At 42.7% G+C, this 14,745-nt stretch overlaps 1 protein-coding gene across 2 annotated transcripts in view; it reads right to left on the minus strand.

Annotated features, from left to right (window-relative positions):
- PRKDC (protein kinase, DNA-activated, catalytic subunit) overlaps window positions 1-14,745 on the minus strand; it is a 73,724-nt gene that overhangs the window by 4,262 nt on the left and 54,717 nt on the right. The window contains exons 67-81 of one of the 2 annotated variants that reach the window (XM_015855504.2): window positions 13,945-14,053; window positions 13,163-13,277; window positions 11,169-11,358; window positions 10,487-10,661; window positions 10,214-10,401; window positions 9,158-9,338; window positions 8,465-8,625; window positions 7,769-7,980; window positions 6,976-7,063; window positions 6,173-6,316; window positions 3,419-3,623; window positions 2,787-2,854; window positions 2,301-2,521; window positions 1,924-2,016; window positions 395-484 (exon numbers count right to left, since the gene is read on the minus strand). In XM_015855504.2, coding sequence (XP_015710990.1) covers window positions 395-484; window positions 1,924-2,016; window positions 2,301-2,521; window positions 2,787-2,854; window positions 3,419-3,623; window positions 6,173-6,316; window positions 6,976-7,063; window positions 7,769-7,980; window positions 8,465-8,625; window positions 9,158-9,338; window positions 10,214-10,401; window positions 10,487-10,661; window positions 11,169-11,358; window positions 13,163-13,277; window positions 13,945-14,053 — 2,240 coding nt within the window. Of the gene's footprint in view, window positions 1-394; window positions 485-1,923; window positions 2,017-2,300; window positions 2,522-2,786; window positions 2,855-3,418; window positions 3,624-6,172; window positions 6,317-6,975; window positions 7,064-7,768; window positions 7,981-8,464; window positions 8,626-9,157; window positions 9,339-10,213; window positions 10,405-10,486; window positions 10,662-11,168; window positions 11,359-13,162; window positions 13,278-13,944; window positions 14,054-14,745 lie in introns of both variants that reach the window. The other variant, XM_015855503.1, reaches the window with a different exon arrangement.

The raw sequence follows: 14,745 nt of genomic DNA on the forward strand, positions 1-14,745 counted from the left end.
ACAGGACAGAACAGCTGGTGCTGAGGGTATTCGTGCCTCACATCCAGAGGAGGGAGGGTGACTGTTTTGGGCCTGCTCAGGTCCACTGCTACAAGCAGAGTGCCTACCTGACAGCATCATCAGGAACAAGATACTCATAAGAGACAGCTGAAGAAGGGCATCTGCTTCTAGATACTGTCCTAAGGAGCCGAGCGAACTTGTGGAAACACTCCTGCACTCTACTGGCATTTTATCAGTACTGAAGTCCTTCTGCAGAACACCTCATGTTAGACAAAGCAAAATACAGGTCTAGCCAGCATACTAAAGAAGTACATTACTTTTTCCTGCACTTTCTACAATTGTGTGTATGTGTGCATACTCCATATACTTTACATGCAGTTCTCTCAAAACTTACTTGTACATAGCGGTGTACCGAGATAGGCCTTGTGCCTTCCCACCCATCTTGGACAGCCAGTCAGTGTAGGCAGCGCGAGGTCCTTTTCGGCTGTGGACACAGGAGGGAAAAAAACAAATAACAATAAGGTTGATTTCTCTGTATTATCTCCTACTGGTTCTGTACCTGAGTATCTGCAGATCAAGTGTGCACTGCTACAACCCATGGGATTTTTAAGTACAGAGGACATGGGAGCTATAGCCTACATTAATTCTAGCCTTGCTATGAATATGATATGTATGTGGTCAGTGCACATGTTGATCCATCCATCTCCATCCCCCCAGCTTCTGAATGCATTTCAGTCACGTTTGATGGAAGATTAGGCATTAATGTCTCAAGGACATGAATTTCCAACAGGTGCTCTAAAAATCAGAAGTTGCCTTGAGAAGAGAGACCCAAAATAACCCCTCCAAGGAAGGAAAGATGTTTCTACCATGATCTTTTATCCGCCTGAGAACCTGCCCCATGACACTGCTTTCTGTCCATCCAAACAGGTAAGGAGTGCAGAAGGCAGTCCATTATCTTTTCAGCAGATATAGGAAGAGAGGAAGGAGAGTTATACCCTTTAGAGTTTCAGAAACCTCCCCTCATGAGAAGCTTCCAAGCTTTTTCAGTAATTGAAGTGGGATCAATATTAATGCTGTTGCTCACAGCAGCAAACTAGATGCAGTTATGAGGGAGCTGTAGTAATTCCTAAGCGCTCAGTCAAAAATCAACTACAGAAACAAAGGCTCTTTGCAGTCCAACCTGCACATTGGAACTTCCTCCAACCTGCCCTATAAGCAGGAGAACTAGTTAAAAAGAAATAATCAATGACAACTCTTGGACTTGCCCAAACACAGGCCGTGCACTAAGGAGAGAAGTCAGTGAATGAAAGCACATTTCTAAATACCAGGTCAGAAACTGGATATATAGAAGCTTACAGGCTGATGTGCTAAAATCAACCCATTTTACAAATATTTATCCCTTAATTACAAGCAAGACATAAATCTCTTTATTCAAATCCAGCCTTTGTACACAGTCAGAGACAGTGCTTTTTCACAGCTATGTTTTGCATATCTGCTAATTTCCTCCACCCTGGACTCACTGCTGAACACAGCTTCTGAACAGCTCCATCTCTGCTCCCCCACCTCCTCTGCTCCCCTTGCTGACCGACATCCATTTCCTGCCTGATTAAATCAGGAGATCAAAATCCTTTGCTTGTAAAAAATCAATCTGCTGATAAGGAAATGGTGATGATAATGACGTCACACACGATTATAAGCCTCTTGTTTAAACAAGCAGGGTGGAGGATATTCCAGGTACAATGGTACTCATTAAACAAACAGTTGCTAATTACTAATTTGGGTCAGGAAGTACAAAGTGCCTCCTCGCTTATAGGTACTTTTCTTTGTTTCCTTAAACTAAAGGAAACGCTGCCAAATGGTCAGCATCACGATGAACCCACTAGCAGCCATCCTTTTAGAAGGGACAGCAAAGCCAAACATCACCTGTTATAGTTGGCGTCCTCCTCTTCAGTCATGCTGTTCCTCAGGAATTCTTTCAATGTACAGGTATTTCCCAGCCATTTGATGAGTCCCAGCCTGGAACAAAAGTAATCAGAGTTGTGAACAAGCAGAACAACACCCAATTGGAAGCAATGCATTCTAGCATCTGCTGGAAGACTGAAGAAAGTCGCCAATTTAAATATACTCTGAAGTACCATTTAAAAGACAAAGCAGTTTCAAATGGAAAAAAATAAGTACAAAAGCAAGGCAAGACCCAAACCATTGTGAACCAGAATCTGGCACACCTAGGCTGTACTTTCCAACATAGCTACAGCAGATGTTAATGTAAGAATTGCTGTCCCATCAAGATACAACCCTACCTTGTGGTCATAGGGATGACCTGATAAGTTTTCAACTGCATATTCCTCTGGCTACAGGCAGCATCTCGGGAAAGGACGATGTTCATTACATCAAACAGCTGCTCAATGCGTTGGTCTTGTCGTAGGTCTTCTCCACCTTTGACAAGAAAAGGATGCTCCTGCTCATCGCTGCCTCGGATTGTTATGCGCTTGGGTTTCCTCAAGGATTCCAATACCATTATCTTGGAAGACAGGAAAAACAACAAGTATTTGTGACAAGATTTGGACTGACAGAATCACAACTGATATTAAACCCACCTGGCGTTCCCAGATTGCACAATCAAGTAATTCAATTACTACTCAAAGACCAAAGAAAGTTCTGCAAAACAGCATTTACGTGCTCCAAGATGCGTACACAGCAACAACCCTTCTATTGGCAAATTCTCCAGACCGAATACGGCCTCAGGTGCATAACATTAGCATCTGAGCTCAAGCTCACAAACATACCCGTTCATCGAATCCAGAGATCTTCACATGGTACTCTGGCAGCGGTTTCCCCTTCCCATCGTACTGACCTGTGGTGGGATGAGGAAAGGAAAAACTGACAGTCTGATTTTAAGTGTTACCAGCAGTATTTTTAGAGTGTGTTTAAGAATAGAAAAAACTCTTCTAAATAATTAAATTATTAAAAATTAATTAAAAAAATTAAATGGGCAAAACTCTCATCTTTCAGGAAAATACACAGAAATACATACAAATCCATTTTCATTATACATTTTTATCTTTGAATTACTAATAAGTCTTCCCTTCTTAAGCAGTTAGATTTCCAGATCTTCATAGTTAGAGAGGACACATCCTTGCTGAATGTGAATTAAGCACATATTAGATCTAACCTTCAGATTTCCCTGGAAGTGTGCCTTTAAAAGAACACTTTAGGCTAGAAGTGATTTTTGATAGTTTTAAGAAAATCAGGCATACAACCAAAGAACGGATGTAAGAGATGAAATAGCAGTTATTTCAGACTGCTTCTGTGCAAGGTGAGAATGAAGGGCCGTACAGCCAATGTAAGCAGCAGAGCTCAGAAACAGCAGCTTTCTTGTATGAGATATTTCCAACATCACCACTGAAGGGGAACTTACCAGGGACCTCCAGCTCATTTCTCAAGAACTCAGCTCTGAATTCACTCATCCACGGTGAACACTCTTTCAGGTTTCCAGGTTCTTTATGGGTTTTGTTCATTTTTGTGAGAAGAGACGCTGTGATCTCATTAAAATCACCGGCCTTCATATCCAACAGCTTTGAACCACCTTTTCCAAAATGACTGTCAAGATCCTTCCCAAAAGCCTGGGGTTCATTCAGACATGAATCCTGTTAGGACGGTGCCTGGAACTCCCCAGGAACACTACAACAGTACCTTCCCATCCAGACACACAGTTTCACCTGTCCTCCTGAAACATCTCCCTCTTTCCTCTGCTCCAATTCTTTTCCTCCATCAATTTCTAGCCTCTCAGAGCCCTTTCACTGCCTGTTTCATAGACACCACCAGCTGCTAGCAACAGAAATACTGACATTTCCCAACCCCAGTGATACCAGAGCTCTGCAGCATTAGACCACAAACCTTTTTGCTACGTCAAAACCAGAAGCCTATCCCTTCTTACCTCTTCCAGCTGCAGCTGAATTCTGGGTCAGCAGATCAGTAATGCTGTTGTTACACTCACAGAATCACAGAATATCCAGAAATGGAAGAGACCCACAAGATCGTTAAGTCCAACTCCTGCATAGTCCAAGAGACTGCTGCACTGGCCCTGGACATTTTCAGTCTCAGCAGAATCTGGGACACTACCCCCCATTCCCTCTTGTTCTCAAAACACACCTTAAGCTACAGGATCTGTGGTCTTATCTCCTGGCCCCTAAAATACAATTACTCACAGATTCCCTCAATCAGCCATTCATAGACATGATTTCGTAATTGCACTGAGTTTAATCAAGGACTTCTGATGCTAATAGTGGAGTTCTTCCAGATGTGAAAAGCGTAAGGGTCAAAAGCAGGACAATAGCCAGTCAAATCCTGCTTGACCAGCCTAGTGGTCTTCTACGATGGTGTCACTGCATCAATGCATGAGGCAAGAGCCACTGATATCACCTATCTCAGCTTCATTAAGGCCTTTAACACATCCCCCACAACATCCTTGTCTCCACATTGGAAATAATGGATTTGATAAGTGGACTGTTCAATGGACAAAAAACTGGCTGCAGGATTGAGTCCAGAAAGTTGAGGTCAATGGCTCAGTGTCTGGATGGAGAGGGATGATGAGTGGTGTCCCCCAGGGGTCAGTACTGGGATCGATACTCTTCATCACTGACATCAACACTGGGGTTGAGTGCACCCTCAGCAAGTTTGCTCATGACAAGCTGTGGGCTGCAGTCAACACACCAGAGGAGTGGGACATCATTCAGAGGGATCTAGAGAGGCTTAAGCACCGGGCCAAGGAGAGCCTCATGAGATTCAACAAATGCAAAGTCTTGTACTGGGGTTGAGGCACCCCTCACTGCCAACACAAGCTGAGGAATGTAAGGATTGAGTGCAGCCCTGCTGATAAAGACCTGGGGGTGCTAGCATATGGCCTCACAGACCAGAAAATCAACTGTATCCTGGGCCACATCCAAAGAAGTGCAGTCAGCAGGGTGAGGGAGGAGACCCTGCCCCTCTGCTCTGTGCTGGTGAGGCCTCATCTGGCATAGTGCATCCAGGTGTGGAACCCTCAGTACGGGAGAGACAAAGTCCTATTGGAGTGCATCCAGAGGAGGGCCAAATGATTCAAGGTACAGAACACCTCTCTGGCAAGGACAGGCTGAGAGAGCTGGAGCTGTTCAACGTGGAGAAGAGAAAGTTCTGAGGTGACCTGAAAGTAACCTTCCAGTATCTAAAAAGGAGCTCCAGGAAAGATTTGGACAGTCTCTTTATCAGGGTCTGTGGCGATCAAACAAGGGGAAATGGCTTCAAGCTTAAAGAGGAGAGATTTAGGTTGGATATAAGGAAAAAGTTTTTTTACAGTGAGGGTGGTGAGGGACTGGAACAGGTTGCCTTGGGATGTGGTTGATGCCCCATCCCCTGGAGACTCACAACGCAAGTCTGGATCAGCCCTGGGCAGCTTGATATAACTGTGGTGTCCCTGTTCATTGCAGAAGAGTTGGACTAGATGGCCTTAAAAGATACCTTCCAATTCTAAGGATTCTGAGGATTCTATGAAGTTGTGGGTTTGATAAGGCTGCTTTTTGAATGGATAAATCAAGAGTCTGTCTGTCTTCTTAACCACTAACACTCATTTAGTTTCCTGCTGGCTCTTGACTCTTCTCAGCTGATGCTTCCACAGAACTATCACAAATCAAGGGCTCACTCTGGAGTTGCAACAATCAGCTCAGATCCAAACGATTTACATGCAAATTAGGCTTGGGTTTGTGCTTTTTTTTTCCCCTTCATGCATCACTTCATTTTTATTTATTTATTTATTTACACTAACTTTCACTATTCTGGATCTCAATTCATTTTGCAAAATCCTTTCTGTAACTCCTCGAAGTTGTAACTTTTCTGAATAACCTACCCTCAAAGCTTCCTATCAGTACCAGATCTGGTAGCAGGGGAAACACAAGGTCAGAGCTCTGCTCAGGATCACAGAGAAGCCCTGGCTGAGGACCTGGGGCAGTCATGAGGGGAAGCTGACCCATAACAGCTCCATAGCTCCCGACAATGAAATCCTGAAGTCCTAAACGCCATCTCTCACTTCATCTCATCCTGCGGCACATGCAGAAGCTGTGATCTGGTTCCTCTCCTTTGACTTTCTAATGCCTTCTACAGAACCACAGAGCTAATGCTATTCAGTCACCACACGTACCTGAGCAAACCGTTTCCTCAGCCATCCGAGGCCAGGAGCCTTCACATCTCCCAAATTCTTGTGTATTTCTTCATACATCTCCTTAAGTTTAACCTTATTCCTCTGAGTTTTTATCAGTTCATTTCTGACATCCTCAGCCCAGTCCTGTACGCAGAAGGAATCAGATGAGTACTGACAAAAACTGGCTGATAATACGCTCAGATTGCATTTGGGTTACCGTATGTGCTAACAGTCAATTCACAGGCCTTTGGAGAGCCAGATAAGCAAAGAGAATGTGCAAACATTCTCCCCTCCTTCCGCTTTCTGATAAAAATGTCTCTATTTTTAACATAACAATATTTACTACCACAGTATCCATCTGGTACAAGCTAAGAAAGCCCCCATGGGGCCAGGAGTGGGATCAAACACTAAATAAGAGAGTTCTTGCCACAGCAGGTTCCCAATGTGGGCAGGGGCACTCAGCAGAGAGCAAGCAAAGGGCACAAGGACCCCAGCAGACAGAAGTTGTGGAGACGGACATAAACGCTCACTCTGTAACAGTTTGGGAACAATGAAGCAGGACCGACCGTGGGGCAGCACAAAGACCTCAGAGGGAAAAAGCTGAGGAGGATGACTGCAAAGCAGCCAGCAGGCAGAAGGAGTGGGGAGCAGCGTGAGGCAAAGCCCATAGAGCCCCCTAGCGTCAGTGCCAGCCCCTTATGAGGAGAACTACTTCCTGCAGCAGCTGTAGCATCTCCACCCTGCCCTTATTTTCCTAAGCACAGCATGGGGAAGGAAGAAGGAAAAACAGTAACACACTTTACCTTAAAAAGCATGACAGGATTAGAGAGCTGTTCCAGGGAGTGAATAAAATCTTGAACTACTCCTCCTCTGTCCAACTTGTTCTTGATGCTTTAAAAGAAAGAACCGCATTACAATTCAGCAGAAGCTACCACCACCTACCCTGCCAATAAGCCACGATACACAGCAGCTGCTACATCCAAGAACTGAGTAATGCTATCTAGGGGGAGCAGGAGGCACGAATTAAGAGGACTCAGAATTCTCCTGAGCTGTACAAGTGTTAATTATTCTTTCACCCATTTCACCATCCACCTCTGGAATCTGACAGGAGTCTTTATTCTGTTCAGACATCCCTGCTCTCTCTCCTGGTGTTAGAAAGTGTCCAATCCGGCTTCATCTCCATCCCTGATGGATTCTGACCGTCACTGCTGTGAAGTCTACTGCAGCAGGAGTGCAATCATGCAACAGATTTCCCTTCAGCCTCAGGAGCAGGAAAAGGAAGAAGAAACTTCTGACTAACACAGAGCTACCAGGAGAAAGGAGCTGCTTCCCTGCAGTCCTCTAACTTCCCACAGTCTGGGGACTCCATGTACTCAATACTACTAATGTATTCAGGCTGCCTACCTGAGCGTGTCTAATGCTGAGTGAGTTCACGCACTGTTTTTCCCTGTACCTTTGAATCAGAGCACAGTGTGCGTGGGACTGCCCCCTAATGATTCTCTCATGTTTTCTGAAGAAAACACTTTCTTTAAACAAATCAACCCATTCACAACTGAACCCAAAATACACCAAAGAGCTGCTTGATCGCAGATTCACCTTGCTACGAACTCCTTGTTCTTACAGCCTGCTGCGGTGTCTTTGAAGCAGTAACTCTCACTGCTGATCATGAACGGGTAGATGATTGCCTGGGGGTAGGTATCTGCGATCTCCTCAACAGTGTGCTGCACAGCCACTGCCTCATCCTTGTCAAGGAGTGCCATCATCTGGCTAATCCAACCGATGAACTGCCAGCAGGGAACTGAAGAAAGCTGCAAAACAGACACTGCTTTCAATGCTGGTCTTCCTTACAGATACCAAACAGCAAACAAGACCAAATCTGCTGTGTCCCAACTTGACAAACACACAAAAGTAAAGCAAAACATCAATTACCTTCTCAAAACATCTCCCACTGGAGCAAAGCTTCATTACTATAACTACTGCTACTACTACATAGATGTCCCATTGCAAAGGCTCATATCACTTTTGAAATGAATACTACATTCACTTTGCTTGTGATGACAACAAGGTGGACTCTGACTCCTCTTCCCACCTCATTTCTTCCTACCTTTCTAATGGAGTTTAAGTTTAATGGACTGCCAGGATTGACTGCACCGAAAGAGAAGTGAGAACAAAAACACACAGAGAACTTCTCTTCCATCTGTCCATCAACCTCTGTCCATCCAACTCCCACCTTCCACATTTCCAATTCCATTCACAGTGACACTGGCTGCCAATGGAATGGAAGCAACTCACCTCTCGTGTCACCAGACCCAGTGTCTCTGCCGGATATCTTTCAACTATTTGTAGCAGTCGAGGAAACCTCAGCCTGGCTTCTCTGGAGTTCAGTTTTAAAGCTTTTATCATTTTCTCCACCACAATAGCTGGGAATAGCTGCAGATCTGCAGCATTAATTTCTGCCAAGAGATGTTAAACAAAAGTTATCAGAAACACCATCATCACTTGTTTCATGCCTTTGATCATCTGCAATATTCATCTCCACTATTCAGCATTTTTAATTCCAGTTTTACTTTGTTCTCCTTCCCATCTATTTGAACTGTACACACCATCAACATGGGGATGGTCAGGATTAACTTTATGGGGAAGCTGCATCACCTCTGGTAACCAGCCTACCTTAAATATAGAACTTAAATAAGTCCTTAAATAAGAACTGGTGGTGTGGTGTGGGAAGGAACAAAGGAAGCATCTGCTGGATATGAAATATATCTCACCAGAGGGAGATTACGTGTGATTCACTAGCACCAAAGCTAGCAGTTGTAGTGGGGAAAAAAAAGAACAATAGGACTATCAATACTGATGGACTGGAGGACAAAGTGTTCCATCCAAACCTAAGCTGCATTGCTCAGCGAGATCTCCTCCTGGGTATCACAAAAGCTCACACACCAGAGATAAATCCATTTCACGTGCTCAGGGAAAACCCCAACTAACCACAAGAGCCGCCTTCTTCCTTACGCAGGTGTTGGTCACAGAAACCAACCAAAGTCATATACGCATCGATAACTCCCTTCACATCAACGTGTTCCATGGAGAGGGACTGCACTTCCTCGTCAGACTTCCTGGCAGCGCTGCTGAAACACTGAAAGGCTCTCTTGTTCAGACCTGCTAATATCTGAAATTTAACCATAACACAAAAAAAACATATATAAATATATATGTGTCATCATATTGATCATACTTTTCTAACGCAGCTCATGTAATGAAGGATTTTACAAGACTCTTCACAAATGAATGTTTTAAATCTAACGCGCACATCCTCACGCTGCCAGCAAGCATAATAACCTCAGGCACTGCAGCCATTAAATAATATATAAAATAGGTGGAGAACAAGTGGAAATAACTGAAAAATGCCATGTCTGAAATCAAGCAGTTTGCTCTTTATGTGGGGAGAGGGACGCTACCAGGTCTGTGCTAGAGCACAATACGACTTGAGATGCAGCACAGTGCAGCACTGTGATGATCTTCAAATGTGCACTGCTCCAACAGAAGCAAAGAAGACTGGCATATGTTCTGTTTCAAAATGAAAACCCTCCTCCCTTTATCACTAGAACTACTCAGATAAAGTAAGCGCAGCAGCATTGTTATCAGTATTATAAAGATCTCTTTAGGAGATAAGATAGTCTGACAACAAGAAGCGGCTCAGAAATGCCCAGCAGAAATAGATGAGAACACAAAACTCAAAGAATACTTCTTTCTCTTACCATTGCCACATGGGTACACACAATATGTCTTTCTCCTCCAAACAAAATACAGGAATAGAGAAATGCAAGAACGTTCTCCCAGTTGAAATGGCTGTAGTGATGCAGAACACCAAGAGAGCAGCCAGAACAGCAGCCTCAGACTGCTCCTTCCTCCACAGCTGCTATTCCTGCAGATATCGGTGCTAACAGCAGGGTTTGATATTCCCTATATCTATCCATATCCTTCCCTATGTAGCAATACTATATTGAAACACCAAAAATCTTCCCTCCCTGCCCTCTTTTTTACCTTTTCAGGACTCTCAGAACTTTCTCCTGACAGTTCCAATATTTTTCCAGCTTTTTCTTCCTCTATTTGCTCAAAGCATTTTGGATCCTGACTAAGAGCATTGGCCATGATGTGGTACGTAGTACCCAGCAGAAGATTCTGGTTTCGGAAGGCCATTATGTTCTCTTTAAGGTAGTCTGACTTGGTATCTTCTGTTGGAATTCAAAAACAAAGTCAGCAATTTGATGACAAAGTAACTTTATGTAATAAACAAAGCAAAGCAAAGAGGGTTACCGAGCAGGGAGATGGTTTTTAACACAGAGCGAACTCGTTCAGGACAACTCTGGCTCCGGCTGCAGCTATGCACGAAGCGGCAGTAGGCGTAGTTCCACCTCACCAGCCAGTCCTCCCTCGTTCTGGCCTCTCTGCGCAGGTCCTTCAGAAGCTTCCTGGCAACGGAGAAGCTGTTCTGTATTCAGATTAAGACAGAATTTTCAGTTAACACGTCTAACCCCATATCTAATCACAATATTAATGAAAACCATGATGAAAATAAACCCCCAAATGTTTTACAGTTCTTGATTGATATGAATGATACTGATTCAATCTGAGTTTGGTTTGTGTTCTTGTATAGAAGAGATCGTTAGTAAATAAGAGAGCATACTGTTTGGCAACAAGCATCCTATCCATTAATGACTGAAGATACTTTATCTGCATTTCAGCATCAGAAACCATCTGTGGATCAAAGGGGCCTTCAGGCACATTTCCAGTAATGACAAATTATCATTAAATTTTTAATTAACATGTATCTGTTGTTTTCTCTCTCTAAAGAGATGAACTTGAGCTTTCAAAATGACCTGGACAGCAGGATCAAGCAGAGACAAGCTCTGCCCTCACAAAAATACACACAAAGTAGACTTAGGTTTTCAGCTCATGTTTTCGCACAAAAGTAAAAGCCAGCAGACAGTACAGTCACCTGTTTCCTGGCACTTTCTATCATCTTCAGTTTCATGTTAAATTTGCAGCTTCTAATCATTGAGTGAATGTCTTCATCCTGTTGATCTACTTCCATTTGGTCTCCAACACCACTTTCTTCATCCACTTCCATACTATCACTGGGATGATCAGAGAGAAATTTCTCTTGCAGCTTGTCAAGAAAGAAACACCTGCACAATGACAAGAGTACAAATCACTCCGGCATTCAGGCAAGAGAAAATATACCCCAAAGCATCGAACTTTGACAGTAAGAAAAAAGTTGAGAAGGAATGGCAAATTATAGCGATCACATTCAGTAAAGGATAAATGTACTCCACAAAGAGCCTCAAAGTAACAACCAGGGACAGGTTGACCCTGAGAGCATTCCAGGATCTTTAATCGATGAGATTAAGTATTAGAAAAGATATGTAATAGAGTGGGATCATTGGTTGGTTTGTTCTTTTAAGCACAACTACAACCTCCAGATTCACCCAGCAGTAACTTCAGTTCCAACTCGACAGAAATGTGCCAGGCTGAGTTTTATGCAAAGCTGCAATTCAGTATATACAAGGTTGAGGCATGTAAAGAAGGCACTTTAAAATCTGTATTGCAGAAAAAGGAGTAGTAACCGTGCTCAGCTTCTGAAAACAGAATTTCCATGAACCAGTGCTAACTCCTTTTTATTTTGCAATTAATCCAATCTAATTCAATAGCATCTCTCATCACGTAGACTGCTACTGCAGGAAAAAAACCACAGAATCACAAGGACTGGAAAAGACCTCCAAGATAATACAGTCCAACCATCCACCTACCACCACCATTTCCCCACTAACTCATGGCTCTTAGTACCACATCTACACATTTCTCTATCACCTCCAGGGATGGTGACTGCACCACCTCCCTGGGCAGCCTGTGCCACTGCCCAAACACTCCTTCTGAGAAGAAATGTTTCTTAATATCCAACCTGATCCTCCTCTGGAGCAACTTTAGGTCATTCTCATCAGTCACTACTGGAGTCAGGAGCAAGCCTTGGCACTGAATAAAGGCACATCTTTTCTAACTAATTTGTGATGAAGTTTTTCTAACGGCGCATAGAACTATTTAAGACACTGACAACCATACAAATCATAAATGTTTTGAGACTTCATAAAGCAGTACACTACAGCATGTATTCTTCTTAACATTTAACTAAAGTAAGCTCTTACTATATCCACGCTTTCCTGACACCCAGAGACGGTAAGTTATGGTGCCCAGAGGGTATCAGAAGAGCTGTTAAATAAGCTGTCCCCATAAACAGTGAAAAACTAAATCTGCACAGGAAGACTGGATTGGGATGGAGATGAATACCATGGAGAGAACAGAATATGTTCAGATTTGAAAAAACATTCTGGTTTCTTTGGAGCTAATCCAAAACAGCCTCTAGAGAACCTTTGTTCTTTCTAGCATCAGTTGTGCAGCAGATCACTGCTCCAATCACTGCAGTGGTCGTTAACTCTCCTACAAACATCAGAAATATGCAGTGTGACAGGGCTCCATTTCTCTTGCACACTCCCTAACTCTGACACTGACCACGAAGTATAGAAGCATTTTTATCCATAATGGATAGGCCCTTTGGGTGGTGGTTTACTGAGCTAAATACAGCAATAACCTACTCAGCTACATACGGGTGTGTTCAAGGGCTGCTGAAGTGAGACAGCTTGACTTTTCAGCAGCATTTTTGTACAGTGTATGTAGTTGCTGATGCAAAAAAATGCCTAAAGTAACACTTGTTTCCCTATCAAATCATTGTTTATCCTCCATCTGCTTCTGAAACTCCTTTTCACTCCAAGTTAGTCCCACAAAAAGCAAACCATTATAAAGCTCTTCAGATCACTTAAAAGAAAGGAATACACTCAATCTGTGACACCCTCCATGTAAACAAGTGGTGGTAGAAAAAGCATCTCTCAGAAGTCAGCAGGCACATAGAATTAAAGCTCACTGAAAATCTCATCTTACCGATTTGTAATGATATCATCCCAGATGTTCATGGGATCCATTTTAGCATCTGGATATCTGCTTGTCCAAGTTCTGAGAAGTCTCTTCAGGGATTTAGCCCGTGAAGCAAAGTTACCTAGAAATCAACATGCAATACTTTAAATATATCTAGATTCAAACAGCATGAAAAAGGCCTAAACTCAAACAAAATGTAATATTCAATCCCCAAAAGTGCACTTTCATTTCTGAATTTGCATTAAATGTGCTATTTCATGCTGGTATTTTTGGTAATTCCCGAAGCACAGCAGATTCAACACTGACATGAAGGACAATTGTCACTGCAAATCACCAGCGGTAGCTACCTTTCATATGGGAAGTATGCTGGAATAGAGTAGAACTGCTTGGTAAATTTAATATATAATTATATTCATATACATGAATTTATATTTAATGCCAACCACAGTAGCTATAAATGACATATTTGACCCATATTTTATCCCCGCTAACTGCTTTGCTACAGAAGTGACCCCAACAAAAACCTTAGTTCGTTACTACCTCATTTAAAGGGATACTTTTATTACGACAACTAGGCTAATAAAGCCTGGCAAAAGAACACTGAATTGCCTCGAAGCCTATCTTAGACAACTACAATAGTTCTTACTGTCAAGACAACAGCATGAAGCAATTCCAGACCCATCCTTCCTCAAACCAGAGTTCAGTCCTCGCAGCGTGGAAACAGAGTTCAGAAAATCAGAACTATTCAATACAATAGAAACAAAATAAACTTAAATATGTATATTTACTTGTTTTGGTCATAAAATTGATGAAATCCTGTATTTCTGTCAAAGCTTGCACGGACTGCAGTTTGCTCATTCGACTTTGGTATAACAAAGTATCAATACTGGAATAGCTCTGAAAGGCAAAGGAGAAGATAAGAGATTTCATGTACAGAATTTACAACAGTCTATTTAATGCTCTGCAATCTATTCATCTTATGCTACTATAGAATCATAGAATTACCCAGGTTGGAAAAGACCTTGAAGATCATGAAGTCCAACCGCAGCCTGACCATAGTACCCTAACTCTAACAACCCTCTGCTAAATCATGCTCTACAATCAAGTATTTTGTGAGTCATTTAATGGACTTGTAACCTGACAACAAGTCTGCTTTAAACAAGTATAGAAGCATATTCTTGCTGCACTCTCTGTCCCCTGAGTTAGGACAGTCCTACAGCCTAATCGAGCCTTTGTAACAGACCAGAGTTGTAACCTCCCAATTTAATACTCCAGCTTTCAGATTGTCCTGGGAACAACACTGGCTTCTGAAAAGATGAATTAAGTAAAACTGCCATTTCTCAGCACAATTATTTTGAAAAACTTATAATAGATGAACTCAGCAGAATAAAGCAAATGAGAACAGGGGAAGATGCATTCCACTGTCTGGCTCAATTCTCAACATTGCAAGCAGCAAACTCAGTGGAAATTTGGTCTTATGATTTGAAAGCAGCAAGATCTCACTGCACTTGGGCATTTTTTTTTCTTGAGAATACAATCTAGCAGCAGCAACAAGTTTTACTGATCCTCAAGGTTATACAGACAAATCA

Source organism: Coturnix japonica, chromosome 2 (genome assembly GCF_001577835.2).
Source record: "Coturnix japonica isolate 7356 chromosome 2, Coturnix japonica 2.1, whole genome shotgun sequence".
Lineage (NCBI taxonomy): Eukaryota > Metazoa > Chordata > Aves > Galliformes > Phasianidae > Coturnix > Coturnix japonica.